The following is a 26,980-nucleotide window of genomic DNA, read 5'->3' as shown; positions in this document are numbered from 1 at the left end:
TGTATGGTGAGGAGCGTGTTTCCATTTTTAATTTTGGGCTTCTTCTGGGCCTAAATCCATGCATTATATTGTGACATGATCAAATGGAGTAACTATATCTTGATTTGAGGATCGATCTTAGTATGACTATAAGGTTGTTTTTTTTGCGATTTGGAAAATCAGGATTTCACGGATATATGTTCTCTATATAGATAAAAATTACATACATTAATCTTTCTTAGATGGACGGGAGTCTCATATGCCTTTTATTATGCATTTGATTAATTGTATTGCTTTATTCTCTAGGAACAACTAGGACCTGCCTTCCATCATGCAGAAATGGTATCTCTGAGATGTGATATTGCCATGGAAGGTCTAGCAAGAAAAAACATTTCAGGACCACATGCTAGGTAGACAGGCAAATGAGAAAAGAGACTGATGCCTACCGCAGTGCCAGTTCTACTGGGAAAAGGACTTGTGGTTGTGGTCAAGCTACAAGGTGCTTCTTGTCAAAGCCATACAGTGAGGATGGAGAACATGAAGATTAGGCATTTGTGTCTTCCAGGTTTTAAATTCCCTCCTAGTGAATGAAATACTTGCAGGACTAGTCTGTATCATCCATCAGTATCCCACCATGCTGCCATGGTCATCTTCCAGAAGCCATGAAAGTAGGTGGCTGAGAAGGAAGGTTTTGTCTCTCTCCAATTTTTGGCTTCTGGACTTGATGGTATGGAAATTAATCATTTCTTTTCTAGATTTTTGTTGACCGTAAGTCTAACCTCGATCATTATCCTGTTAATATACTTGCTTTTTTATGACATCCAGGAAGGTGCATAAATATTTGTAATCATCGGTTTCAGGGGTGGAGTAGAGAAGTCCTCCATCTTTTGATCTCCAGGTACATGATTTGTTTTTCTGGCATAATACTAGATAATTGTCAGACTATATGACTACTGATGGCCACAAGAGAAACTTGATACTCTTGCATTAATTGTTAAGGAGTCCAATCTGAATACACAGAAAATGACTGATAAAGAGTTTGATCCGTGTTGGGAAGTAAGACATTGATTGGTGATGTTTGGGGGAATTGTTGGAAGCCTTGGCATGACATCTCTTTACTTGGTCCTGCCATTTTAAGTTGCATGTAGCTCACCCATTTCTGAAGGCAATTATACACTTCATGTGGAGAATATATGAAATCAAGTAGGAGAGTTGTTGTCTGAAAGAGAAGGGACAGACATTATCTGTAATCATGATACGAGCATAAGTATCCAAACATAGTTACCTGCCATTCCATGGGCCCGTGACACAGAATAAAAGGAACAAAGCCACATTTAAGATAGCTAAACAATGTGGCACAGACATCCGGACATGGTAGCTATGTGAGCTAATTTTCTTATAAAATATTCATGTTTTTTAAAAGATATTTTATTTTTTTATTTAAAATATATAAAATATCTCTCAAAAGTTTTTTTAATCAAAATTTTTAAATATTTTTTAATTATTATGGTGTTGATTGTCATTATTCATATATCAGTATAATATCATATTTTAAAGCTTGTAATTAGTTTAGTTGAGATTAAAAATCTATTTAGATCATTTATAATATTTTCAATAATTTATACAGTATTTTATTATAGTGATTAAAATATTATAATTGGTATTTGAGTGTTTTTTTAAATTAAAGGTATTGTTTTAAAAAAAAGAAAGGTACCCATTCAAAAATATCTAATATATATATATATATATATATATATATGTATTTTTAGAAAAATCATCTCAAGAGTATTTTTCAGATATATCATATGATGAATTAATATTTATTCATTTGTTTTACAGGGAAGGAGCTGTCCTCTTTTTGCCTGCTCCACTTCCGAAGTCACTTTGCCTGCAAAGTAATCAGGTAATTCGAGAGATTTCTGTGAGATCAATTAGCCAGTTCACCATATTTTCATGGCTAAATAATATAGAAAAAGCATGTTGAAGAGTCTATATATATATATATATATATAGATTTGTGTGTTTGTGATCATAGCTTGTTCTAGGGACGCTGCCTCATAGAATTTACAGTGGCTTTTGTCGGCTCTTTGGATAGGTAGATGCTAATTCTAATAATCCACGGCAGGCTGTTCTGTCATAGCAGTCATTCATGTGCCTTTGTGGGCTTCCTCTGTCATCAATGACTTTTGTCTCAGAGGAACACAGTACCTGTGGATGCATGTTGATCCCAATGATGACAAGGTGACAAATTAAATGGTTATATATTCTAAATTTTGCTAGAAATTCACATTGGAAACTTGCAAATTGCCTCACATATATCTTTAATTTTCTCTTTTACACTTGAGATGTGCTATGTTAAAAATGTCCCTTCATAGCATGAAAATTCATCTGGTTAAAATTGCAGAATAAGACAAACTCAGCAAATTCAAGAATTATTAGATTAAACTGGGCTTTGGATTTGGTTGAATCTTTACTCCATTTTGAGAATATTCTTAGTTATATATCTCATGTCAAAAAATTTTCTTGAATTCATCCCATATTAAAATCACTTGATCTTCATCCAACTTGGTTGGTGGATGAGAAGAGAAGACAGAGGATATGAATGTAATTTTACTAAATGGTATGGTATATATAACAGTAGTAGTAATCTTTCATGTTTCTGGTTTTCCGTTCTGACAACTGTTGCGAGAGGTGATATAAAGAGCCAATTCAGACGTCGCTTTGCATCTGCTACTGCTAATTGCCTGCCTCCCTGTAAGCCTCGATCACGGCGGTGGCGGTCACGACGAGGGAGGGAGAGGTCCGTCCCTTCGTCTCACTGGTCTTATGGAGGGCGGTTACCTCACCGCGGAGAAGCCCTCGTACCGGCGCACCCTCGTGATCCAGGTCGCCCTCTGCCTCGCCCTCTACGCCGCCTTCCACATCGGGACCCCCCAGCCGCCCCCCGCTTCCTCCCCCGGCGGCGCCCGGCTCGGTGGGAAGCCGGCGGATCTTTACTTCATGAGCGTGAGGGGCGGCGTGAGGACGCCGCGAGAACAATCGCAGCTCCTCGAACAGGTGGACTCTCTGGTTTGCAAGACGAGAAAAAAAAAGTTTGGATTTATTTTTTTGGGTCGTTGGTTTCTTTGATTTAGATGATCTTTGTCTGCCGCTTAGCATACCGATTCTCACTGATTTTTATGCGAACGGATTATGGTTCTTGCATCTAGAGATCATGAATTTTCAAGAACATGAGATGAACACAGAGAAAGATGGGCAGTTTAACGCTATCACACTGAATTTTCCTCTGACATCTTTTTTCTTTCGATGTCACACGTGGATGCTAAGGAAAAATTTATAGGTGAATATTTTTTGCTATTTGTTCGTTTCAACTGCCACGTAATTTGTTGAGATCAATCATTCTTTTTCAGTTCTTATTTCGGTGCATTTGATTAATCATTTGTGCATTTTTATCAATGGTGAAGATGGAGAAGGTAGCAAAAACCTACGGAGCAAACTTTGTGGTGAACATTGCGGAACTTGGGGAGCGTGATCCACTCTTGCAGAATGTAATGCCAATAACCTAAAGATGGAAATTTCATTTGGTAATCTTCTAAAAAAGCAAGGTATGCCGTACCGAAACTTACCAATCCGACGGGTCATCGTACCATTACAATGCTACAGTATATAGCACTACTACAGTACTACAGTATTATTATGTAATATTGCTACAGTGCTATATCATTATACTGTAGCACTGTTACGGTATAAAAAAAATAAAAAAATATTCGGTACACCAGGGTGTATCGAGCTCGGGTCGAAATGTCGGTACGGTATGATACAGCGAACCTAGTAAAAAGTATGGTTTTTCATTGTTGTTGCCCTTTTGTCATATGGCTTGGTTTTCGTATTTGCAGGCCACTTCGCATTTTCCACGGGAGATTCCCTGGTCCTCATTTTCTCCTTGAAATTGTCATTTTGATCGTTATCGTCCACTTCTCAGTACTAATTTGTCATGCTTGTGTATGTTTCTACGTATAGGTATACAACAGCTGCTTCTGGTGGACAAATGATGGGAAGCTTCTTGAAGAGAATCAGGTTACCATATGAGCAAACACTAGACATCATTGGTACAGGGTCTTTGCAGGTATAGCTACTACAGATTACCCATATGCCACTTCTGATCATTTCACATTCCAAGGACTTGGTGCAGTTTCAAGCTGTTCTTACTCATCTTCAATAGGTGACTTGTTAATTTTGGAAGGTTGAGATTTTGTGTTTGCAGACTTTTCATGTTTTCATCTAAGCAACACAGGAATATATATCACCATTGGGTGATTAGGTCTGCATCGGCTGCTTTGTTGGCACATTAGTTGTTAGCTTTCTTAGTAGATTAAGTTGCTGCAAAAAAAGCATGCACTCCATGTTCAGGAAGAGTTAATAGAGAAGAACAGGTTTTACAGTTTTCGGTCCCATATTTTTCGGTAATATTCTGAAATTAGTGTATGAATAACTGATAGAAGTGCAGGATATTGATGGGAATTGTCATGAATTTGGCCATTTGGCAAAATGGAATATAGATGCAGTTGATTATCGTTTACACATGTACTGCTATATTATACTCTAGCTTCTTTGTTTCCTTTTATACACGCTATGTGGTAAAAGTGTTCTCACAGTTCATTTGACTTGATATTATTACAAGGACCTTTCTTATGAAGAGCAACTCAACAAAAATGGAAGCAACAACTTGCATTGGATGCGGAGGATGTTAGCAACATCCAACAGTACCTGGTATATTACATATTATCAGTTTTTTTTTTTTTGTTGTGCTATTTCCACTTTGCTGTCTTCTATTTTGTAGTGAGATCTCATGTAAAATCATCAGACTAATCTGTTTCTTGTTTTATATCTTGTTTCTGCTTCAATCTATTTCTTTTTCTCCTAAGATCATTTTAAGTTCAACCAAGGTACATGGTTTTTGTTCTTATGATTCAGTTGTACCAATTTTTTGTTCTGTTATATCCACTGACTAGTTTTCAGAAAGTGGTCTATAGATATGACCTAATAGAGTAAATAAACTACAGAAAAACATTCTTGAGTATTGTATTACATGCAATGTGTTCATTAGACATTATGTTGACATCTGTTTTACATAGTTTTTCGATGTCAAGGTAATGAACTTAGTTTGGATGCATGTAGAAGTATTATATCATATGCAATGTGTTCATTAGACATTATGTTGACTTCTGTTTTACATAGTTTTTCTATGTCAAGGCAAAGAACTTAGTTCAGATGCATGTAGAAGTAAAAAAGAGAAACACCACCTAGGTAGTCGATGATATGAGAATGGACACAATACTACTTGAATCATCGAGCACATGAATAGTGGCAGTTAGTAAGTCATGATGCTTATGAATTGGTACTTCATCTAGATTGGTGCAAATGTTAGTAAATAATGAACATGTCACCAATAAAACATTAGCTTCAAAGGTATATGCATCCAGGAAATTCTGGCTTCAAGGGCATTTCTGGATCACAGATTAATTTTCCTAAAGCTCCAGGTGGGTGCAGCTGTCTCTAAATTGGCATTCAGAGCATAACTGGTGGTGGAAGAAGCCTATGGTGTCTCCTTCACTTTAGTGCAACTTTTTTGTTTCTTTTCGCATTAGCAAAAGGGGTAAAGTACATGGTAGATATCAGAATGATAGTGGTGACTTAACGACTAATCTAGAATACAGCAGCTCATGCATTAAATTACCAACTTCCTGGAATTTGTATCTACCTTACTGAAACACATGTTTGTTGGTTTAAAGCTACTAAAAGATCTCCATATCTACATAATAAAACCGTACAGACTTACATGCAAGACTTTTGTTCAAGAAGAACTGCTAAAATTCTCATTTTATTTTGATTTTTTTATGGCTACCTGATTTTTTCTTTTGTTTGTTGTTTTTGTCATCATTTTAAAAAAAAATAACTAATACTATCATATTAAACTTTTAACACAGTTTTATTTTTGTGGCATTATACGGGATAAAGAGTATATATATCTCATTGTAGGTGTAAATGAGACCCTTACTTTGCCATGTCATACTAAAAGCAGTCATGATTTTGTAAATTTCTTTGACAGGGTCTATATGTATTTTAATTAGATCCAAAAAAACTTCCTCCGGTGCATGATGAACTATTTCTGTTTGATGATGACTCAGTCAATAAACAAAACAAACTTAGAGAAGAAATGCAGTCTAGCACAGATAAAATGGATCCTATAGTTTGAAATTTGTATTTTAGTAGCGTGCCATGACAAGTGTTGCTATCTTCAAGATGTTCATATCCAATTATCTGTTCCTGTCTCTCTGATGAAATTCATAAAATACCATAAAATAGTTTTAAATAGTTATTATTCTGTACTTGATGAATTTGGCAATCTGCACTTTCATAACTATATACTGTAAAATTTGTTCTTCATATAGATAACATTGTTTTCTTTTTTAAAGCCAGGCTCATTGTTGTCGGGTTTGATCCGATGACAATTTGTGACGAGAAGGAAGCAACAGGAACCATAAAATTTAACAAGCCTCTACACAATGTCTTTTTGGAATTTGGAGTGGTGAGCTGAACCTGTAACTTAATTCAATTGGTTTTTTGAACTCTAATTATCATTATAGCTGATCCTACATATTCTTGTATCGCCTACAAAAAACACCCAAAAAAAACCAAAGGATGCCTACCTGAGCAAGCAGGGCTGTGCCGGTTACTTTTACCACGACGAAGGCATCACGTACATGGGGAACCCAGGTCCTGCAGACAAATTAAACAGAGCTTTATCAATAAATGTGAATCCAGATGTTCTCAGGCAAGTTGGTATTCTTGGTTTATGTTCTGCCATCAGTCCATATTTTAGCAGCAGCTGTTTGACTCTTCCATTGTCTTCTCCTGTTCCTCAGTGAACTGCACAATGGTTTCTTATTACACAGAGTTAGTCCACTGGAGATGGTGAGTACAGTAATCTCTGATGGATTCAATGCTGATACGGTCTGTTGAATAATTTCTTTGTTCATGGCAGGAATCCTACTTCATTGACTCCTCGGGTAGGATAGCTCTTAAAACCATGATTCGCCACCGTGGAAGAGGGGCTATATGAATTGGTCCCAAGACATTGGATTTCTTGTTCATAGTCAAGAAATGTTCTCGATCTCAAAGACGAGTCATTTGAGTCATGGTGACATCTGTAAACATTCACATCTCTGCATTTTGTTAGCTTTTTGCCAGTTGTTGTTCATAAATAAAAATTTACTTGTCCTCGATTACTTTGTAGAGATGATATCAACATTGAGATTATATAACTGGAAGCGTTTACATAAACCATCAATCTGGGAAATCATACAAATATTTATTGCATGGGTTGCTACAAGCTCTCCTAAACAAATGTTAGATTTTACTGGGAAAACAATATACCTTCTCCCTGTGGTGTTTGTCCCCTATAGAAGAAGCCAACAGACACTTGTTTGAACAGCTACCTCTTGCCAAATCTCAAACAATTGTTGTGTTTTGATTCTGTGATGGTTGATGTTGGCACACTGCTCTGTTTTTCCTGTCTCACAAGAGGGAGTTTCTCCATGGCACTAATGAACTTTCTCAGGTGCCTGATGTATTCGGGATATGCTTCTAAGTTGCAGTGACCACCACCTTTGATCCACAATGGATCATACTTTTCTTTCGATAGCTCCCACAAACGCTTTCCATGAGTCCACTCCACGATACCATCGGCAGTTCCCTGCAAACAAAAAATTCTCTTTCGAAGAACACATCGAGCAATTGAAATGCTTGGAATAATGAAAGCAGAGCACAGAATGTTTGTATCAGAACAATGTGTGTTTGAATCAAATATGGAATCATGTTTTGTTTTAGCCAATCTTTATGTACTTTTTTTTAGTTAAATAATAATACTCCAGACTAATTCTAACCACGAAAAGTTTCAAATGGCTGCATAAACCTAAGCAACATAATGCATATTAGCATGGAAGAAATCTAGCAGCATTTTACATGGCATGCCCCTGAGAAGACAACCAATAGATAAGCAATAAGTATTTTGGTCTCTCTCTTCCCTAATCCCGAAAGGCTATTCATGCAAACCGTGTTTACAGGTTGATCTCAGGCCGATAGCTTCCCATAAATCTTCTGTTGAACCTAATTATATTGTCTTGTGCCGTAAAGCTGGACTGCATATGGATGATAAAATGCTCGGAAGATGATGAGGATCCATAGGTTGGATTAAGATGGCAAAGCACTCAAGAGTTAGACATACTTAATTGCTTTCATAATCTGTAAGTCACACAGTAAGCAAGCTGAGTCTTCTGCTCTCTAATTTAAATTCCGGAACATGCAAAATGAACATTGCAGTACATCACTGCTCATATGATACAAGAAATTGGCAAATTAGAAGTGGCTGATGAAGAAGGCTTACATGTATAACAAGAACCGGGCAGTCAACTTGTTGGATTTTGTTGATGTTCTGCCAACAAAAAACCCAAATTTCACATAATTAATCAAAAAATTCAAAGAATGCAGGAAAAGAACTAGTAAGAACATGAATACAAATAAATGAAACAAAGAAAAAAAAAAGGTACTTACTTTAAATATATCAAACCAGAATGTCACTTTTACAGGATATAAGACGCGTATGCCCGAAAGAATTGCACCATGGAGGACAACACCTCTAAGACCTTGTAATTGCGTAGCCAAGTGTAATGTTGGTCCACTACCGACAGATTGGCCATACAGAATGAGATCCTCTTGCCTTATCCCATACTCTTTCTTCAAGCAATCATGCACAGCTTCTATGTCATAGTATGTATTGAACTCAGATGGCTTTTGGAATATATGAAAGGTAACAAGGAAAACAATATACCATCAGACATGAAAATCATAATAGAATGACTGTTTTCTGGTAATAAATTTTTCTTTGTTGACAGTATATTTTATTACCCATAAAAGTATCTATAGCTGTTTCTGTCAACATCTTTATTGCAAAGATCTTAAGAAGCATGTAGTGGAGTTAGATTGTGATTCCAGAACAGTTCATATAATAAAGTTAGACAACCAACATATCCCCTTCACTGTCATTGGCTATAGCAGATTTATCATAGTATTTAGGGATCCTTTTTCCCAAATTACTGAATTCATGTGAATTCCAAGAACACATGAAACCTTCGTTAATTCAGCTATGATTCGGTGGCAATGCGATAACACAAATTGCTTATTCAAACAGTACAATTGTTTCTAAACATTATGTAGGAAGGGCAAACTTTGGTGGCAATGCAACAACACATTGCTGCGTATTCAGACAATACAATTGTTTCTAAGCATTATGTAGGAAGAGCAAACTTTGCCGAATGGCACTGCTATCTGGCAGGAGCGATTCACCACTGAGATTTACAGGCCACACACATCAGCTTTATAAAAAAGGATGATTCACCCCTAAAAATTTTGAATAGAATTTTCATTTCTTGAATTGCTATAGCTAATTAACTAAATGACCAGAGACTCTCTTGATTCATCCGTGCCAGGTGGGCACTGCCTCGAAGAGAAATCTTCCATTCAAAAGCATACAGTGTGGTAATTGTTACTGTATGCCCTACCTATCATTAGTTTAGTTCGATCGGTTAGCTTAATTCTCACACAGAACACATATTTCTTATTGTCATAATGCCAATGGAAGAAACCAAGATTCAATTGCTTGTTCATTTACGAATGTTTACCTTCCCCGTAGATCCTCCGTAACCTGAGTAGTCATAACTGTAGAAACGAGAAACAATTAGTTCTGATTGCATTTTTTTCATTAAAAAGAAAATATTCATAGTTCTCTTAGGCTACTGAAATAAATAACAAGGAAAGCAAAAAAAGCAATTTCCTTCAAATACATGCATCTAATACATATCCAACTAAAATTAAGTAGATGGGTTACACATCAAAAGGTGAATCAGTTTGTCAAAAGGATGAGCTTTGCACCACTATAAGGTTGCATTATATGGTGCGAAATAGCCTCTCTGATTGTCGAGATAAGGTTGCATACATTGACTCGTTTTGGATAAAGCTTGTTTTTCTGTGTTATATAAAGCTTGATATAACATGTGAGGATGCCACATTAATACACATAGAAAAGCACACATAGAATCTATGGATGCAAGAAGTCATCTTGTGAAGCAACCCACAAAACAAAGCAAAGAATAGCAAAGCAGAACCATGAATTCCCTCTTTGAAACCTAGTGCTGCAACATCATAATTGCCTTTGTTCTTCTCTTAAAATCTCAAAGTTCCCAATCTATAACCAAAACCACACAAGATTTTTACCCCATATATAGCATTCACCTACAAGAACTAAATACAAACACTTAGCTGGTCCAAAAGAAACCATTTTTTTGATCCAAAAAGGAGGGAAGAAAACGGGAGACAGAGATAACAGGGGAAGATAGAGGAAACGGGAATCGGAGGAGCTGGATGCTGTCTGCTGTACCTCATGATGTTGACACGGAGGTGGGCACGGAGCCGGAGGAAGAGGTCGAACATCTGGCCGAGGTCGGCGGCGTTGCCATGGGAGTAGAGGAGGGTGAAGCGGGCGTTGGGGTGACGCCAAAAGGTGGCCACCACCCGGTTCCCGACCCTGGTCTCCACCAGGTGCACCTCCACGTTATTCTCCGGCGGCAGCCCCGACAGGCAGAGCCGCCCCTCCCCTCCCCTCTCCCGGAACACCTCGTACGTCGCAGGCTCCGGCGGGAAGAACGCGAACCGTGCCGCCACCGACGACGTCACGTTCCCCATCTCTCCGCCTCCTCCCGAATGCCCCAAAAGATCCCACCTTTCACCCAAAGATCGCACCTTTCACCCAAAAACAACACTAGTTCCAGTAGAAACCACTATATTCTCTCTTCTCTTCTTCCGTCTTCTGTTCTTTATCTCCCGACCTCCTCCTCTAATTCCCTCTTTGCTTCCTTCTTATTGCGTTCTTCTTATGGTGATACTGTTGTTCATGTCCCCTAAATCATCCTTCGCATTTTACATCTCCATCTTCTTGGTTTAGTAATATATATATATATATATATATATATATATATATATATATATATATATATATATATATATATATATATATATATATATATATATATATATAAAGTTATAAAATCATATCTTTGATAAATAATAATATTATATCTATTTAAAAAATAAATATTTTTTTTCGATTTAAAAAAAATTGGCCAAAGAAACTGAAGCTTTGTACAACACAGAAAATATATTGGATTTTTTTTTCCCGATAAACATCCCTTATCTTTAGAATATTCAAACAATGTCTTTTTCTTTTAATATCTAAAATATCCTAAATCACCTGTCCCTTTTCTGTCCTCCCCCCCCTTCCCCTTTTTTCTTCTTTTTTTCTTGTCGATCCATGAACCAATCCAGTTATAATATGTTTATACTATATTATAATAATTTTTAATAGTAAATAAAACACAATTACAATATTTTTATATTACATTATGGTGTTTTCATAATATTATAAAAATAAAAATATTATAATATAAACATAATATTTTAATAAATTTGTCAACCAACGGTATGTTATATTACATTATACAGTTTAAAAATATTATAATTAGATCGATTTATTCCATCGATAAAGAAAAAGTATGAAAAAAAAAAATTCAAGCATTGGGCAAAGAAAAAGAACTTGAAAATAGGGGACACTTCACGAGTAAAATAATAATAATAATAACTTTTTTAGAAATTCACTGAAAATATAAATACTAAGAATCATCTCATTAATTAACAGGGAATGAATCGGAGAAAGAGAAAGCGAATAAGATAATTGAGGGATTGTATTGGGGTCAAAGGGAGCTGTGGGCAAACCTTTGATGACGCCATTCGGTGGTAGTCATATCCGACTCGGCTCTCCTAACTATCATTATATATGTAAATAAATATGATAACATGATTTCTAATACAACTCATGCATGATTTCTGATGAAATAATCCAATTTAGCTATATGAATTAGTCGGATTGGACTAAACTATTGAGTTTGGTATGTGTCTCATTCATGGATGGGGACCAAGTGATTGGAAAATAAGAATAACAATAATAATAATAAATTAAAATGGGAATGGAAAATCTTACGGTGGTGGCTTTTGAAAGAGTCTTTGGATTTTGTCACCAACAAGAAAAAAACATTTCTTGGATAAACAAACATATAAGAAATATATCTTGAAACAAACTATCATTGATAAATCAATATAGAAAAAAAAAAATCTTATTACCTATTACATATGGCATCTCAAAAATATCTAATATGACATAGTACAATGAATAGGTTAAGTATCTTTTTAATATGACATAGTACAATGAATAGGTCATGCATATGACAGGAAAAAGAGTCCATTCAGTATATTTGGAATATTAAGTATTTTTATTTAAATACTAAGACATGCTGTCTATTGCTATACAAAATTGATGAACTATTTTTATCAGCTTAAAAATGTTCATGATGCCAAAAAGTCAGATGGCTTGTGAAAAGCAAGTGAATAATCTAAACAGAGAAAATTAGTTGATACATATTTGATGTGTTCCAAATGAACCAATACAAGTCTCATGTCTCAATCAATACAGTACATGTGATTCTTCAGTTTGAAGTATGATTTATGATTAGGTGTGCATGACTTTCTAATTGTGATGCATGGTTTCCTTCTTCTACAGGTAACCAAGCCCATGGTTTTCTATGGTCAAATGGAGAAAGGTAGTAAGCCCTCATGGTTTCTCTTTTCTACTGGTGATTGCCAAGTTCCATCAGTTTTCCACAACACACATCAACAGCATACAGTTTAGCAAACCACTGATTGAAGAAAAGGAGAGATTTCTAGTGACACAAAAGTTGATGCCATTCATCTTGTTCTTCCCTGAACTCATGTACATAATAAGAAGCTAAAATTTTACATTGTTGACTTGTTAACATGAAATCTATACTATATCAACAATAACTAGTTTTATGTTGTCATAAATAACAAAGCCAACAGTGACTAAATGCTCAACTAAATACAAAATTATGACTAATTAAAATGCAATGCCCAGTTTCATCTCTTCACTTATCTCCGCTCCCTAAGTCATCTTCACATCACTTTCACATGTTCCTTATTCTTTGGCAATGGAAAGCCTGCATTTTTACTTGTGTGAAAACCCTTGTGGATGCTAATGTTAGATATCCGTGCTCTTCAAAGAAAGTGATTGGCAGAAATTTTCAGCAAAGTTGCTGCTGGTGCTGTGATCCAATATTTGTTCTCCAAGTTGTCATCAACTGCTCTCTGCAAATTTCTCCCTCCTTGTTGCAGATGGGACTGGCGTTTGGTCAAAGAACATGAGCATGAACATTTATGCTTGTGGAAGTTTGTGCAAGATGGGAGCAGAAGGCCAGCATATCCTAACAGGCCATTCAGGCTCCATGTTGGCATCTCAGCCAACAGAGATGAGTCAGACCCTCCACAGTCTCTCACTTGAAACTATGCACAACATGTTGGATTGAGGTGGACATATCTGCTTTACCAAGGTTTCCTTGTGTTTCCATGACACTGAGCCTATTCCTGCTTTCTAAAGTCCAATAGAGTGTTACTTTGACACATGCTTATGATCAATACTGGAAGAAATAGAGAGAGAGAGAGAGAGAGAGAGAGAGGCTGAAAAGGATGCAGGAAACCCCACTTTAAGTTGCTTTCATGGCAACTCCTGTAAATGAGATGCATGCTTATGAAGCACATATAAAATAGAGAAGAGGAAGGCACATTCTTTGTGTTGTTTGGTAAAATGTCTCAATGAGATTTCCATTGGAGAGCAAAATTTCACCTTCAATTAAGCTTACAAAGGAAGATATATTGTGTGAACTTATTTCGAGTATACTGCCAATGAAGGCGAAGGAACTCCTAAACAGAATCATCAACAACATCAAGTGTTCACAGATACCAGCTTATCAGAATTGTGCTAAACATAATCATACCATGGTAATCGAATTTGATGTAGAACACCTATTCAGCCCCACGACCGAGAACCACATCGTAGGAGGAAGGGAGGTCCCTCTGCGGCGGAGATCGAGCATGAGTTGAATGAGCTGTCTTTGGATTGGAGTAGAAAGATGGAGAGGAGTTTCATGGGAAGACGACGCCTTCGAAGAGGCGGATTAGGGTTCTCACACATGCCTGCCGAGGGCTCTTGTTGCGATCAACGCGAAGAAGGGAACCGTCCGGGTTATCGCTGTTTGCCTCGATTCCGGATTGGATCCCTTTCGGATCAAAGGGTCGGATCCGATCCTCGACCCATATAAAGAAACGGGTTCTCAATCCGGCCCATAATGAATTGGACCGGGTCATGTCGTTCAACCATAACGGTTCTTGATTTTATTGGTAAATGTGGCAGTCCGATTGGTCCGGTCTAATGTGCCTGGTCCGAGGCTGGGCCGGTTAGCCATCTATCGTCCGGCTCAGCCCAACCTTTTTCCTACACGTCATCCGCTTTCCCCAAATCCTATAAATTCCGAGGTTGTTCGTTGCCAAACAGACATAACAGTAAGAGCGTCTGGCGAGGAGCCGTTCACTTCCGCTGTGGAAGTCGGTCGGTCGATCGATCGATCGCTCTGGTAATCTGATGCTCCCTATCCATGGAGTCTGTGATGGAGGAGGATCTCATACTCGACGATGACCTGCTCTCCCCCATGACCACCGAGGACATCATCCGGGCCTCTCGCCTCCTCGACAATGAGATCCGCGTCCTCAAGGTCTCACTCAAGCCCTAACCCCGCCAACAACCATTTGCTCGATCTCCGTCCCCGAATTTAGGGTTTCCCTTTTCCCTTTTAATTTCCTCGGTTTTTGTTTTGATCCTGTTTGATCTTGAAATCCTTTCTCGTCGGGCTGCAGGATGAGTTGCAGAGGTCGAATCTCGAGTTGGAGTCCTTGAAGGACAAGATAAAGGGGAATCAGGAGAAGATTAAGATCAACAAACAGCTGCCTTATCTCGTGGGAAACATCGTAGAGGTCGCCACCAATATGCATTAGCGTCTTAAAACCTTGATGTTTAGCTAGATTGCACAGTGTGCGCGTGAAGCCAATGTGTAATGTGTCTTCTCTAGGAAACCCTATCTCATCTCATAAGAAGGCACCAATAACAAAGATGAAAAAAGTTGGCGAATTACTGAACTGATGATTGTGACTAACCGTCGAAAATACTTTAGAATTGCTATTAATTTATTGGAAAATAACTTTTCAATGTTCAACTAGGACACCTGACATCTTGGCTAACTGGCCTTGTTCTTTTTTTTTTTTTCTTGCATTTCTATGTATACGCAAGCAACATATGTAACTGTAATCTAATTGAAAGGACAAAAATTGGGTAATTAGAAAGAATTTGTTGTTTCTTCTCTTTTCTTTTTGTATGTCCATATTTTTCAACCAAGAAGGTCTGTGATTCCAAGTAGGCATAGTTTTTTGTTTTCTAGCTTATATTTTTTTACTTTCATTTTTCTTTTGGACTGAATGCATATTCACCTGGTAGATAATGCTGATCATATTGCTTGTTTTATTTCGTTGCCTAGATCTTGGAGATGAACCCAGAAGAAGAGGCTGAGGAGGATGGGGCTGATATTGATCTCAATTCTCAAAGGAAGGAAAAATGTGTTGTCTTAAAAACCTCAACACGGGAAGTAAGCTAGGAGCCCTAACTCATATTTACGTTGCTCTTTGTATTTACAACTTAATCTTATCCGCTTCTACTTTGTGATCTCAAGCATTGATGGTTTTCTCTGTTGATGTTTTTGCTTATGTTTTGGTTGGACATGTTGAAAGCTAAGTTGTCATTCACTCTGAACTTGCTCGATTGCTCATGTTGTTGCAGCTCTCTTTTAGTCTTTTAAAATCCCAATGGTTGTCAGAGGCTTAATCTTGTCTCTTCTTTTATTTCAGACAATCTTTCTTCCTGTTGTTCGGTTAGTGGACCCTGATAAGCTAAAACTCGGTGACCTTGTGGGGGTCAACAAGGACAACTACTTAATCTTGGACACACTTCCATCTGAATATGACTCGCAGTTGAAGGCAATGGAAGTTGATGAGAAGCCGACGGAAGATTACAATGATATAGGAGGCCTTGAAAAACAGGTATATTAATTTTTTTCTATGTCTATAGAAATACTTTTGGCACCAAAGGCTGATTCTGTCATGAGTTCATTTCCAAGTCTGGGCCATCTTTCGACCTCAGTTTTCTGGATCCCTCTTTGAGGTTGTTTTCTGGGTTAAGCGATCAAGAACCTCCCCAAGTTGTCAATATTGACTTATTAATTCTATTTGTAATTTTTAGATCCAAGAACTTGTTGAGGCAATTGTTTTGCCGTTGATGCACAAAGACCGTTTCCAGAAGTTAGGTATTCGTCCTCCTAAAGGAGTGCTTCTTTATGGACCTCCTGGAACTGGTAAGACTTTGATGGCACGTGCATGTGCTGCACAAACAAAAGCAACTTTCTTGAAGCTGGCAGGTCCTCAGTTAGTTCAGGTACTTTATAACTTGATAATATTTTTCCCTCACTCATTTACTTTTTTTGGTTTCATTTTTATGGATGTTTCTGGGCACTTTTGGACAGTCCACAGTTGAAACAGTTCATTCATGGTGCTATCACCACTACATCTGGACTTTCTTATAACTCACAATAGAGCTTATTGTGATGCATTCACAATCATTGCATACACTGTCACACGCATGATTACAAGCACGTGTTGTGATGCACTCAAATCTTTGCATCTTACTTCTCTGAAGGCTCGTGTTGGATTCATTTAGACACTTTGATGTGTAGCACTTGTATCATATGTCCAGGCAACAATGAGGTATAAAATGTCTCAGGCTCTCAGTTGTCTTATGGTAGTTTCTTTTACGAATTCTACTCTTGTGTAACAAGGATAAATTTTTAAAGGTACAGAGTTAGATCTAATATATGTTGAAGAAACTCAGATAAGAGTGTTGGTGGCTGCACCACCCCGGGCTACTACTGGGGAAATCTGGCAGACCCCTCTTATTAAAAACTAGCTCACTGCATGCATGTAAATTTATGCCCAAGAATAGGCATTTGTGACCTATGCTTCTTCTATAAAGAAGTATCAGCTTGTTTGTAGCTAATTAGTGATTGTTTAACCAATTTTTGCAGAAGTATATTGGTGAAGGAGCAAAACTTGTTCGTGCTGCCTTTCAGCTAGCAAAGGACAAATCTCCCTGTATAATTTTTATAGATGAGATAGATGCAATAGGGACCAAACGATTTGATAGGTCTGGCATTTTTCTTTTTCTTTGCACTATTGACCATACATGTTTTTGTTCCTAATGGTTGATAAGAGATTTGTTCATGCTACCATGTTGCAAGCATGTTATTATTATTTTTTGCCATTGGTGGGGATAATATAGCACGAGGTTGACCCTTGACATTTTCCACAGCTACTAAGCATAAGGAAGCAATTAAGCAATTCATTTGGAACTATTAGTTAATAATTTAGTAATCATGATTGACAGTGATTGGGATGACTACTTGTTATGGGATTGTTGTTTTTGATTTTTGCTTACATGTCTTTCTCTTTTAGAAAAATAATTGCTCACGTCAAACTCTTAGTTGTGTGTGCATGCAGGGGCTTTCTTTGAACCTTTTTTATTTCACTGCTTAGGTTCCAAGAATCTGTACTTTATTAATGCATTGTACTTTCACAATAACAATCTGAACCAGTGATATTAAGAACTTATGCAATTATTGGTGTCATGCCATAATATCTTAATACATCAGGATTCTAGAATGAAATCTTTTTTTGCTCTACTATTGCAGTGAAGTAAGTGGAGACAGGGAAGTGCAACGGACAATGTTGGAATTAGTTAATCAGCTTGATGGTTTTAGCAGTGATGAACGTATAAAGGTCGGTGTTCTTAAATCGAAGTAATAATGTTTCCTTTTTGGTACAAATTGCGTGCAAGTTTTGGCTTGATGATGACTATGTCAAATCTAATCTTCCCTACAGCTCAATAAGCTTGTTTGTTACTAGATTTTTTTTATTTTTTTATTTTTCTCTTGGTATGCTTTTAAAGTTTTTGAAATGCATCATCTGGTTTGGTTGCCAGCAGGTTGTAATCGAGCCTTGTGATGCATGCCTAGATTACACTTGCCTGCTCCACAATGTATTCACGTGTCATAATAGGGAATTGCATACATGAAAACATTTATAATTTTAATATTTGGTTTCTTGTGACTTACCTATTGCTTGAACTAAGATGATAATGGTACATATATATATATATATATATATATATATATATATATATATATATATATATATATATATATATAGTACAAAATCTGTCGATTATAAATTGCTAATTTAATAAAGATAGTAATGGATTTTGATAACATATACAGTAATATAGTCTGTGACAGAAGTAGCATCCAATTATCCCCTTTTTTTTTAATTTGTTCCTTCTGTTCTCTCTCTTTATACCTGATTTTCGCTGATTGACAGGTCATAGCGGCAACAAATCGTGCTGATATTCTTGATCCTGCTCTTATGCGTTCTGGACGTCTAGATCGCAAAATAGAGTTCACTCATCCCACTGAAGATGCAAGCGCTCGGATATTGCAGGTGCTGAACTGCTCCTTGTTGTGAGCAAATGCTTGGATTGATATCCATGTTAATTTAAGCAAACGGTTTTCTATCTTCTAATCTAGAAATAATTGAAATGCATGTTCTCATGTTGACAATTGATCTGTAACTTGTTTTAACTTTGCAATTTAGATTCACTCGAGGAAGATGAATGTGCACCCCGATGTGAACTTTGAAGAGCTGGCCAGGTTAACTGATGGTTATAATGGGGCACAGCTTAAAGCAGTTTGTGTAGAAGCTGGAATGCTCGCTCTGCTCCAAGATGCAACCGAGGTTATGTTTACCACCTTCCCTGTGTTTTCTCCTAGTTTACATTCATGCCAACTCACATTCAATTATCTTGTTCACATGCCTGCTCTCTCAAGTAGTACAATCATGTGTTCTGGCCTCAACCTTTCGTTTCATGTTCATTGAATTTGAGTTGCTGCTGTTTACGACTCTTTTTATGTTTGGATATCACATCCTTTGAATTTGAGTCGATTAATGTTGCCAACATTAAGTTGCCCTCCTCGTGCCGCCGCAATTCACCAACATCAGTTTGTCCGAAAATGGCTTATAGGTTTGGATGTTTAATGGCTCACAATATCACGGTTAACGTGACAAAGCAATAGGGAACTAACATCATATTTTGTTTCAGGTGACACATGAAGATTTCAATGAAGGGATAATCCAAGTTCAAGCCAAGAAGAAAGCCGGCTTGAATTATTATGCTTAGTGCCAAGCAGCGTGGATGCCCTTAAATCTCATCTTCCAACCTCAACGTTCTTTCTGTCATTTGCCAAGGTTGTGGCTCATGATCCTTGATTAGAGCCACATTATTACTTGAAGGTAAGTAGTGTTCACCAGTTTCTACACACGTCAGGTTGGACTTTCCACACAAAAGTTGGGAAGCCCTACAAACAAATATTTCAACATCGAGAACCCAGTAAATGCATCTTCATATAATCCACAAATTAAAGATGAAATTGTTTTCTTATATTTATTATTCTTGTCTTTACCTACAACATTAAAACTAATTAAAATAATGTTACACTAATTAACACAAGTAATAAACAGTCTTATTTAGACATGAAATTCTAAGATTTCAATGAAATAAACACATGTATGTAACCAATTAATTAATATGTTGATTGCAATATTCAACATGTTATCAAATAATTAAGTCAACTGATTTGAATTACAAAAGCAAGTGTTTCATAAATAAATCAGCACGCCAAATTAATTAAATCTACTTAACATAATGATAAATTTTCATAAGATCAGCACGCCAAATAAAATTTTTAATTTTTTAGAAAAAGTAAAGAACTCACCTCACCGAAATGTTTTTAATTTTAAATTTTTATATTTAAATTAATTTTTTATGTTATTTTCTCACACAAAAAAGAAATTTTGAAATGTTTATTTCCTAAAATTCACATCACATCACTACCTATGAAGAATAAATCAATTAATAATTTTCTGATAATTTAACTATTTAAGTAATCGATTTAAGTTCCCAATTTGTCCACAGAAAACCAATTTTAATTATTTAATCATATCAGTGTCACATTCTATTTGAAGAATGCAAAGTATGGTCATCGCTCGAATCTATCAGTCTCCATGATTCCGAAGACTTCCTACCCTCCCATCCCAGCCAGTTTGTCTTCCGGAAAAGCGATGATGAAGGCACCTGTTCTTTGCCTAATCTGACCCTATCCAAGGAATGGCTTGGGCCTATACTCATCAAATCCCTCTAAAGCATCCCTACACACAATCATCCACTTCCCCCGTAACCTTCAGCTAAACATCTCCAGAGTCACGGCTTCAACTCTACTCCACCTCCCCTCAAACACCCTTCCTCGGTAAGCCACACGCACAACCCTTTGGACGTTCTCCGGTGTTGGTTGGTGCCCAAAAGGAAGCAGCTGCATCAGCACGCACCTCCCTACCCCTCCTAAAAGCAGCAGTGTACTACACACCTCCATCTCTACGTTTCTTTTACCTTTACCTCTCTCTCTCTCTCTCTCTCTCTAGTGATGCTAATCTACCGTCGGGCTAATACTAACCGTCGCGAAAGCATCGTATTTATTATTCCTTATGCTCACATAGACAAAACCCCTGTGGATTTAATTCCGCTCCGGCGTCAGCTCACACTCCCTCGTCAGTGTCAAAAGAACAACAAAGCGCCATCTTTTTGGGACCGAATCGAGGCCGAGGCCATGGATCGCTCGCCGCCGCCGTCGCAGCTGTGACACACCTCCGCCGCCGTACGATGTTCGCCAGGGCGCCATCCCGGGAGCGGCGGTCGAGGCCGGTCCCTGTGTACCTTAACGTCTATGATCTCACCCCCATCAATGGATACGCCTACTGGCTCGGCCTCGGAGTCTACCACTCCGGCGTGCAAGGTGAGATCCGGACCTGCTCTTCCATTCTGTTCGGGGGATGCGATGATTCGGGGCGAGGTCGTGAGTAGGGTATGGGGTTTTGGGTTGTGTTGTGGCAGTGCACGGGGTGGAGTACGCGTATGGGGCGCACGAGCACCCGACGACGGGGATCTTCGAGGGCGAGCCGCGACAGTGCCCGGGGTTCGCGTTCCGGAAGTCGATCCACATCGGGCTCACCGATCTGGGGCCGCGGGAGGTGCGAGCGCTCGTGGAGGAGATGTCCGCCGAGTACACCGGTGACACCTACAACCTCATCTCCAAGAACTGCAACCACTTCTGCGACGACGCCTGCCTCCGCCTCACCGGCAAGCACATCCCCAAATGGGTCAACCGCCTCGCCAAGATCGGTACTTTACACCCTCATTCCGCATCATTTCTTTGCCAAAGATTCGATCTTGAAGGCGTTCCGGTGGTCGCCAGGGCTCCTGTGCAAATGCGTACTGCCGGTGCGAGTGACGGCCGTGAGGCAGCGGGGGGCTGAGGGGAAGGGCGGCAGAGAAGGCGAGAGGAGAATGCTGAGGAGCAGCTCCACCAGATTCCCCCCGGCCGCCACCGCGACACCTCCCAGCGGTCCTCCTAGCAGCATTTCTCAACCGGTGGTCACCATTTCCTCTCGATCTGAGGGGAGCAGGAGGCTCCGGCGCTCTTCGTCCTTGTCTTCCGTCGGAGGGTTCCCCTCCACCTTCGCCGTCTAATCGCCGGCTCCGCCGCCGACGGTGAATTGAGGAAACGCCTTCAGAGAACAGCACGAAACAATCACAAAACTTTCCCTTTTGCTTTTGATATTTGCTTGGGGACGGGAATATTATTTTCGGATCATCCTTTGTCTTTCGCCCTTTTGCTTTCTTCTCGGAACTGCCACCATCAAATGCTGCATCTGCCTCTTCCTAATTAGGCTTCTCTCGCTTCGCTTCACCTCCGACGCCTCTGTAATCGCCCTCTCTTTTCGGGGTGCGTCTGCTGTTGCCTGTCCCATCTTTTGCCTCGACGTCAGCGGATCTAGTCGTAGATTTTACGAGGACGTCAGCCACGGTTCGGATTTTGCTCGTTCGAACGCTGAACCCTGCCTGAACCAGCACAGCAAAGTCGTAGCAGCGGCGCCGCCAAGGTTGATGATGGTGATCGGACGGTCGCGAAGAGATTAACACGGCCTTCTCAGTAATCGGCGACGAGGGTTTCGTGTGCGCGCGGAAGATCTGAAGGCGTCTTTTGAACTGCGTGTAGTGATAATATCTTAACCCATGAAGAACTACGGGGAGGACGGGGAGCAGTGTGCAGTCATGGTGGTATATACGAGCACCTTCAATGCATGAGGCTTCCCTTCTCTTCGTAGGATGTGTCTGTTCCCCCTCCTTGTTCCTGCATCTGACTCATGGTTTCTTTCTTTGGAGCGATGCTGTTCTTGTTGAGGAGTTGGATGATTCAGGTGCAGGAACTCCGAAGGAGTTGATGCTGTCATCCTTGTTGCTTGCAGATGCGCAGGAAGAAGATGACGCCATTTCTTTGCTCTAAAGAAAACAAAAGGAAAAGAGTAATTGGGAGCGCAGCACAATTGGCGCCATCGTTCGTAAGAGCCAGAAATTGAAGGACAGGAAATCTAGTCCAAAATGGTGGCCATCTCTAACCACTTGGGATGATTCAAACTGTGACGGTATGTCGAGAGAGATGCATATATCCTAAACAAGTAGACAAGTTGTCCACTATCTGATAGCATAAAAATCTGTTATTATGCTAAGTCAATAATGCGGAATTAACCTATATGCCAGGATTTGGAATTCAATACATAGATCTAATTTATACGATGTGTACCTTTTGATGCCATCCGTTCAGAGATCTTGTTTGATCTGCTTAGCACACCGTGATCCAAGATTGCTGCAGGCTCCGTCTTCCGTCTTTAATCCGATCGCGCTGCGGAATCTACAGGGAGTGCGAAGAGTAGACCCTTTCTCCTCTCTTCCTATCCTTTCACAGGATCACACAGATTGATGGATTTGGGGAGCGGGGTTTTTGGGAGAGAGACGAGGAGAATAACTGAATTCCTCAACGGAGAGGTGCGACGCTCTAACACACTAACAACCCACTCAACCACTAGAGATCCTGTCCGTTTATAGGCGAGAGCAGAGGGTCTACGATGAGATGAGATCTCAGAAGATTTCCTCCCATCAAGGATATCTCCGAGGAATCGTTCCGTAGTGGACTTAGTCTTGGCTAAAATATCGCAACGGAACCCAATTCTATTATATATCTTATTCAATAAAAGGCCACATATTCTAACATTCTCCCACTTGGCCCATTAATTGATAAGATATAAAAGAGATACAAAATCAAAACAAACAAAACAAAATTTGTTTGAAAACAATTTTACCTAATTGGATTCCAAAAAATTTTTAAAAGCATTTTATACATGGCCATGTTTTAAAAATAAGCCAATAAGTCCAATAATCACAATAATACTATATTAAGTCCAACTATCAATGCGAGTCATAGCGGTTGTATTTCATCAATGTCATACTCCCTTCTATGTACCACAACATTGTTAGTCTTTCCTAACATAGTCCATAATGACCCCTGTAATTTGTCTTGTCAAGACAATCCTGTTATTACATTCAACCATAATATGCATAAACATAAATGTAAACAGGATAGCAGAAACAGATAACTTTAATTAAGTTAAAATGTCAATAATAGCATCCACATAAACATGCATCACCATATCCTTTATGACTTGCTCACAAGCCCCATTCTAAGAACATGTTCTTTGAATATTTTGCACTGTAAGGCTTTTGTCAATGGATCAGCAATCATCATAGTGGTGCTCAAGTTCTCAATTGACACTTGCTGTTTCTGGACTCTTTCTCTAACCACCAAGTACTTTAACTCAATGTGCTTGGAACCACTAGAGTACTTGCCATTCTTAGAGAAGAAAACTGCTGCGGTGTTATCACAAAATATCTTCAGCGGCTTGGCAATTGAGTCGACCACACCAAGTCCTGAGATAAAATTTCGCAGCCATAAAGCTTGATTTGTGGCCTCAAAGCATGCCACAAATTCAGCTTCCATTGTTGATGATGCAATAAGCGATTGCTTTGCACTTTTCCAAGAGATTGCCCCACCAGCTAACATAAATACAAATCCTGAAGTGGACTTCCTACTGTCGAGGCAATTTGCAAAATCAGCATCTGAATATCCAGTTACTTCAAGCTGATCAGATCTCCTGTATGTGAGCATATAATCTTTTGTCCCTTGTAGATATCTCATTACTTTCTTTGCAGCTTTCCAATGTTCCATTCCTGGGTTGCTTTGATATCTTCCCAGCATTGCAACTGCAAAACTGATATCTGGTCTTGTACAAGTTTGAGCATATAGTAGACTTCCAACTGCGCATCCATAAGGAATATTCTTCATTTGATTCTTTTCTAAGTCATTTCTAGGGCACTGGTTTTGACTGAATTTTTCACCTTTAGTAATAGGCACATCATTGGTTGAGCAAAGCTGCATATTAAATCTCTCCAAGATACGATCAATATATCCTTTCTGAGACAATCCTAATAATCCTTGAGATCTATCCCTGAATATCTCAATGCCAATGACATAGGATGCCTCATTCATATCAACCATCTTAAAGTTCTTGTTGAGAAATATTTTGGTTTCGTGCAATAAACCAAGATCACTGCTGGCAAGTAAAATATCGTCCACATATAAGACCAATATAATAAACTTGCTCCCACTTACCTTCAGGTATATACACTGATCAACAGTGTTTTCCTTAAATCCGAAGGAAGTAATGGTATTATGAAACTTTATATACCATTGTCTGGAAGCTTGTTTAAGGCCATAAATGGATTTCTTAAGTTTACAAGCCCAACTTTCTTTTCCCTTTTCTATGAATCCTTCAGGTTGTTCCATATAGATTTCCTCATCCAGATCCCCATTCAGAAATGCTGTTTTCACATCCATCTGATGCAACTCAAGATCATAATGAGCTACTAATGCCATAACGATTCTCAATGAGTCCTTTTTAGAAACAGGAGAAAAAGTCTCATTATAGTCGATGCCTTCCTTCTGAGAAAAACCTTTGGCCACAAGTCTGGCTTTATATCGTTCGATATTGCCCGTTGAGTCACGTTTTGTCTTGAAGACCCATTTACAACCGACTCTTTTACAATCATTGGGCAATTCAACGAGATCCCAGACATCATTCTGTACCATTGATTTTAACTCTTCTTTCATTGCATCATACCATTTTTCAGAATCGTTACTTTCTATGGCTTGTGAAAACGATAAGGGGTCTCTTTTTATTCCTATATCATAATCTGATTCTTGTAGATATACAACATAATCATCAGAAATGGCATGTTTCCTTTTCCTTTGAGATCTTCTCAAATCTGCCAATTGTGATTGTTCTACAAGATCATCAGCGGCGACATCAACATCATGTGAGAGTTCTTGGATGTTATTTTGTTGTTCACCCTCATCAATACTCTCATTGATTTGAGGAACAACAATCTCTCGGACAGGAGATGATATGGGAGAATTAACCTGAATCTCCTCAATATCAAAATTAATCCTTCGAGATTTTTCACTCCCACTGATTTCGCCATTTTCTAGGAATTTTGCATTACCAGATTCTACTATTCTCATACTATGATTAGGGCAATAAAATCTGTATCCCTTGGATTTTTCTGGATAACCAATAAAATATCCTGAAATAGTTCTTGGCTCCAATTTCTTTTCATGTGGATTGAATACTCTTATCTCTGCAGGACATCCCCAAATATGTAAATGTCTCAGACTGGGCTTCCTACCAGTCCATAACTCAAATGGAGTCGATGAAACTGACTTGCTAGGAACCCTGTTCAAGATGTACATAGCTGTCCTAAGAGCTTCACCCCACATCGACTCAGGTACAGAGGAATAACTCATCATGCTCCTAACCATATCCATCAGAGTACGATTTCGCCTTTCAGCAACACCGTTCTGCTGTGGCACACCTGGTAATGCATATTGAGCACAAATACCCCGTTGTTCTAGGAATCTAGCAAAAGGACCAATATTCTGACTAGATCCATCATATCTGCCATAAAATTCACCACCTCTGTCAGATCTGACAATTTTAACTTTTCTATCTAATTGTCTCTCAACCTCATTTATGTATACTTCAAGAGTATCAACGGCTTGAGACTTTTCATGTATTAGATAAACTTTGCCATATCTGGACAGATCATCTATAAATGTGATGAAATATTTTTTCTCCACTAAAACAAGGAATGTGGAGTGGTCCGCAGATATCAGTATGAATAATCTCAAGGAGTTCTTTGCTTCTTGTGGCATTTTTCTTTGCCTGTACGCGACTGCGGGTTGCAGCCTGTGCGCGGCTGCCGCCTGTACGCGGCTGCGGGTTGCCGCCTGTGCGCGGCTGCGGGTTGCCGCCTGTGCGCGGCTGCGGGTTGCCGCCTGTGCGCGGCTGCCGCCTGTGCGCGGTAGATCTAGTCTGCGCACGGCCACTGCCGCCACGGCGCTGCCGCCGCGGGGCATACTGCTCATGCGCGGCCACTGCCGCTGCGGCGGTTCCTGCCCGCGGGTGGCTGCTGCCAGCACGCGGCCGCCGCCTGTGCACGGCCAACTCACGCATGGCCGCCACCTGGGCTGTCTGCCTGCGTGCGGCCGACCGTCGCATGGACGGATTCTGGCCGTGTGCGACCGGGGTTCTGTGATGCCGTCGCACGGACGGACGGGGTTCTGTGATGCCATCGCACGGACGGACGGGGTTCTGTGATGCCATCGCACGGACGGACGGGGTTCTGTGATGCCGTCGCACGGACGGACGGAGTTCTGTGATGCCGTCGCACGGACGGAGTTCTGTGATGCCGTCGCACGGACGGAGTTCT

General features: G+C 39.3%; 4 protein-coding genes across 4 annotated transcripts; 3 read left to right on the top strand and 1 right to left on the bottom strand.

The window, feature by feature from the left end:
* The first annotated feature begins 2,627 nt into the window (after positions 1-2,627).
* Positions 2,628-7,263, top strand: LOC135581855 (uncharacterized). Its single transcript, XM_065144283.1, has 9 exons — positions 2,628-3,036; positions 3,444-3,527; positions 3,876-3,907; positions 4,000-4,105; positions 4,661-4,749; positions 6,460-6,568; positions 6,681-6,814; positions 6,906-6,954; positions 7,025-7,263. Exons 1-9 carry the CDS (start codon positions 2,806-2,808, stop codon positions 7,100-7,102), a joined length of 912 nt encoding a protein of 303 aa, XP_065000355.1. The 5' UTR covers positions 2,628-2,805; the 3' UTR covers positions 7,103-7,263.
* A 16-nt stretch (positions 7,264-7,279) lies between these two features.
* On the bottom strand, positions 7,280-11,017 carry LOC103976927 (uncharacterized). Its single transcript, XM_009392291.2, has 5 exons — positions 10,475-11,017; positions 9,720-9,756; positions 8,593-8,829; positions 8,426-8,473; positions 7,280-7,735 (listed from the first exon to the last, which is right to left on the bottom strand). The coding sequence occupies exons 1-5, from the start codon at positions 10,777-10,779 to the stop codon at positions 7,475-7,477; spliced, it is 888 nt and encodes a 295-aa protein (XP_009390566.2). The 5' UTR covers positions 10,780-11,017; the 3' UTR covers positions 7,280-7,474.
* A 3,548-nt stretch (positions 11,018-14,565) lies between these two features.
* LOC135632417 (26S proteasome regulatory subunit 6A homolog) lies at positions 14,566-19,627 on the top strand. Its single transcript, XM_065140983.1, has 10 exons — positions 14,566-14,768; positions 14,911-15,027; positions 15,585-15,692; positions 15,952-16,143; positions 16,343-16,534; positions 17,181-17,299; positions 17,844-17,931; positions 18,529-18,648; positions 18,802-18,942; positions 19,307-19,627. Exons 1-10 carry the CDS (start codon positions 14,652-14,654, stop codon positions 19,382-19,384), a joined length of 1,272 nt encoding a protein of 423 aa, XP_064997055.1. The 5' UTR covers positions 14,566-14,651; the 3' UTR covers positions 19,385-19,627.
* Positions 19,628-20,502: 875 nt separating this feature from the next.
* LOC103976930 (deSI-like protein At4g17486) lies at positions 20,503-21,924 on the top strand. The gene is made up of 3 exons (XM_009392294.3): positions 20,503-21,053; positions 21,152-21,439; positions 21,513-21,924. Exons 1-3 carry the CDS (start codon positions 20,921-20,923, stop codon positions 21,785-21,787), a joined length of 696 nt encoding a protein of 231 aa, XP_009390569.2. The 5' UTR covers positions 20,503-20,920; the 3' UTR covers positions 21,788-21,924.
* The last annotated feature ends 5,056 nt before the right edge of the window (positions 21,925-26,980 follow it).

The sequence above is a fragment of the Musa acuminata genome, chromosome BXJ3-3, assembly GCF_036884655.1.
Source record: "Musa acuminata AAA Group cultivar baxijiao chromosome BXJ3-3, Cavendish_Baxijiao_AAA, whole genome shotgun sequence".
Taxonomy (NCBI): domain Eukaryota; kingdom Viridiplantae; phylum Streptophyta; class Magnoliopsida; order Zingiberales; family Musaceae; genus Musa; species Musa acuminata.
Note: the sequence above shows the minus strand (reverse complement) of the source record. Positions and strands in the feature narration are given on the sequence as shown.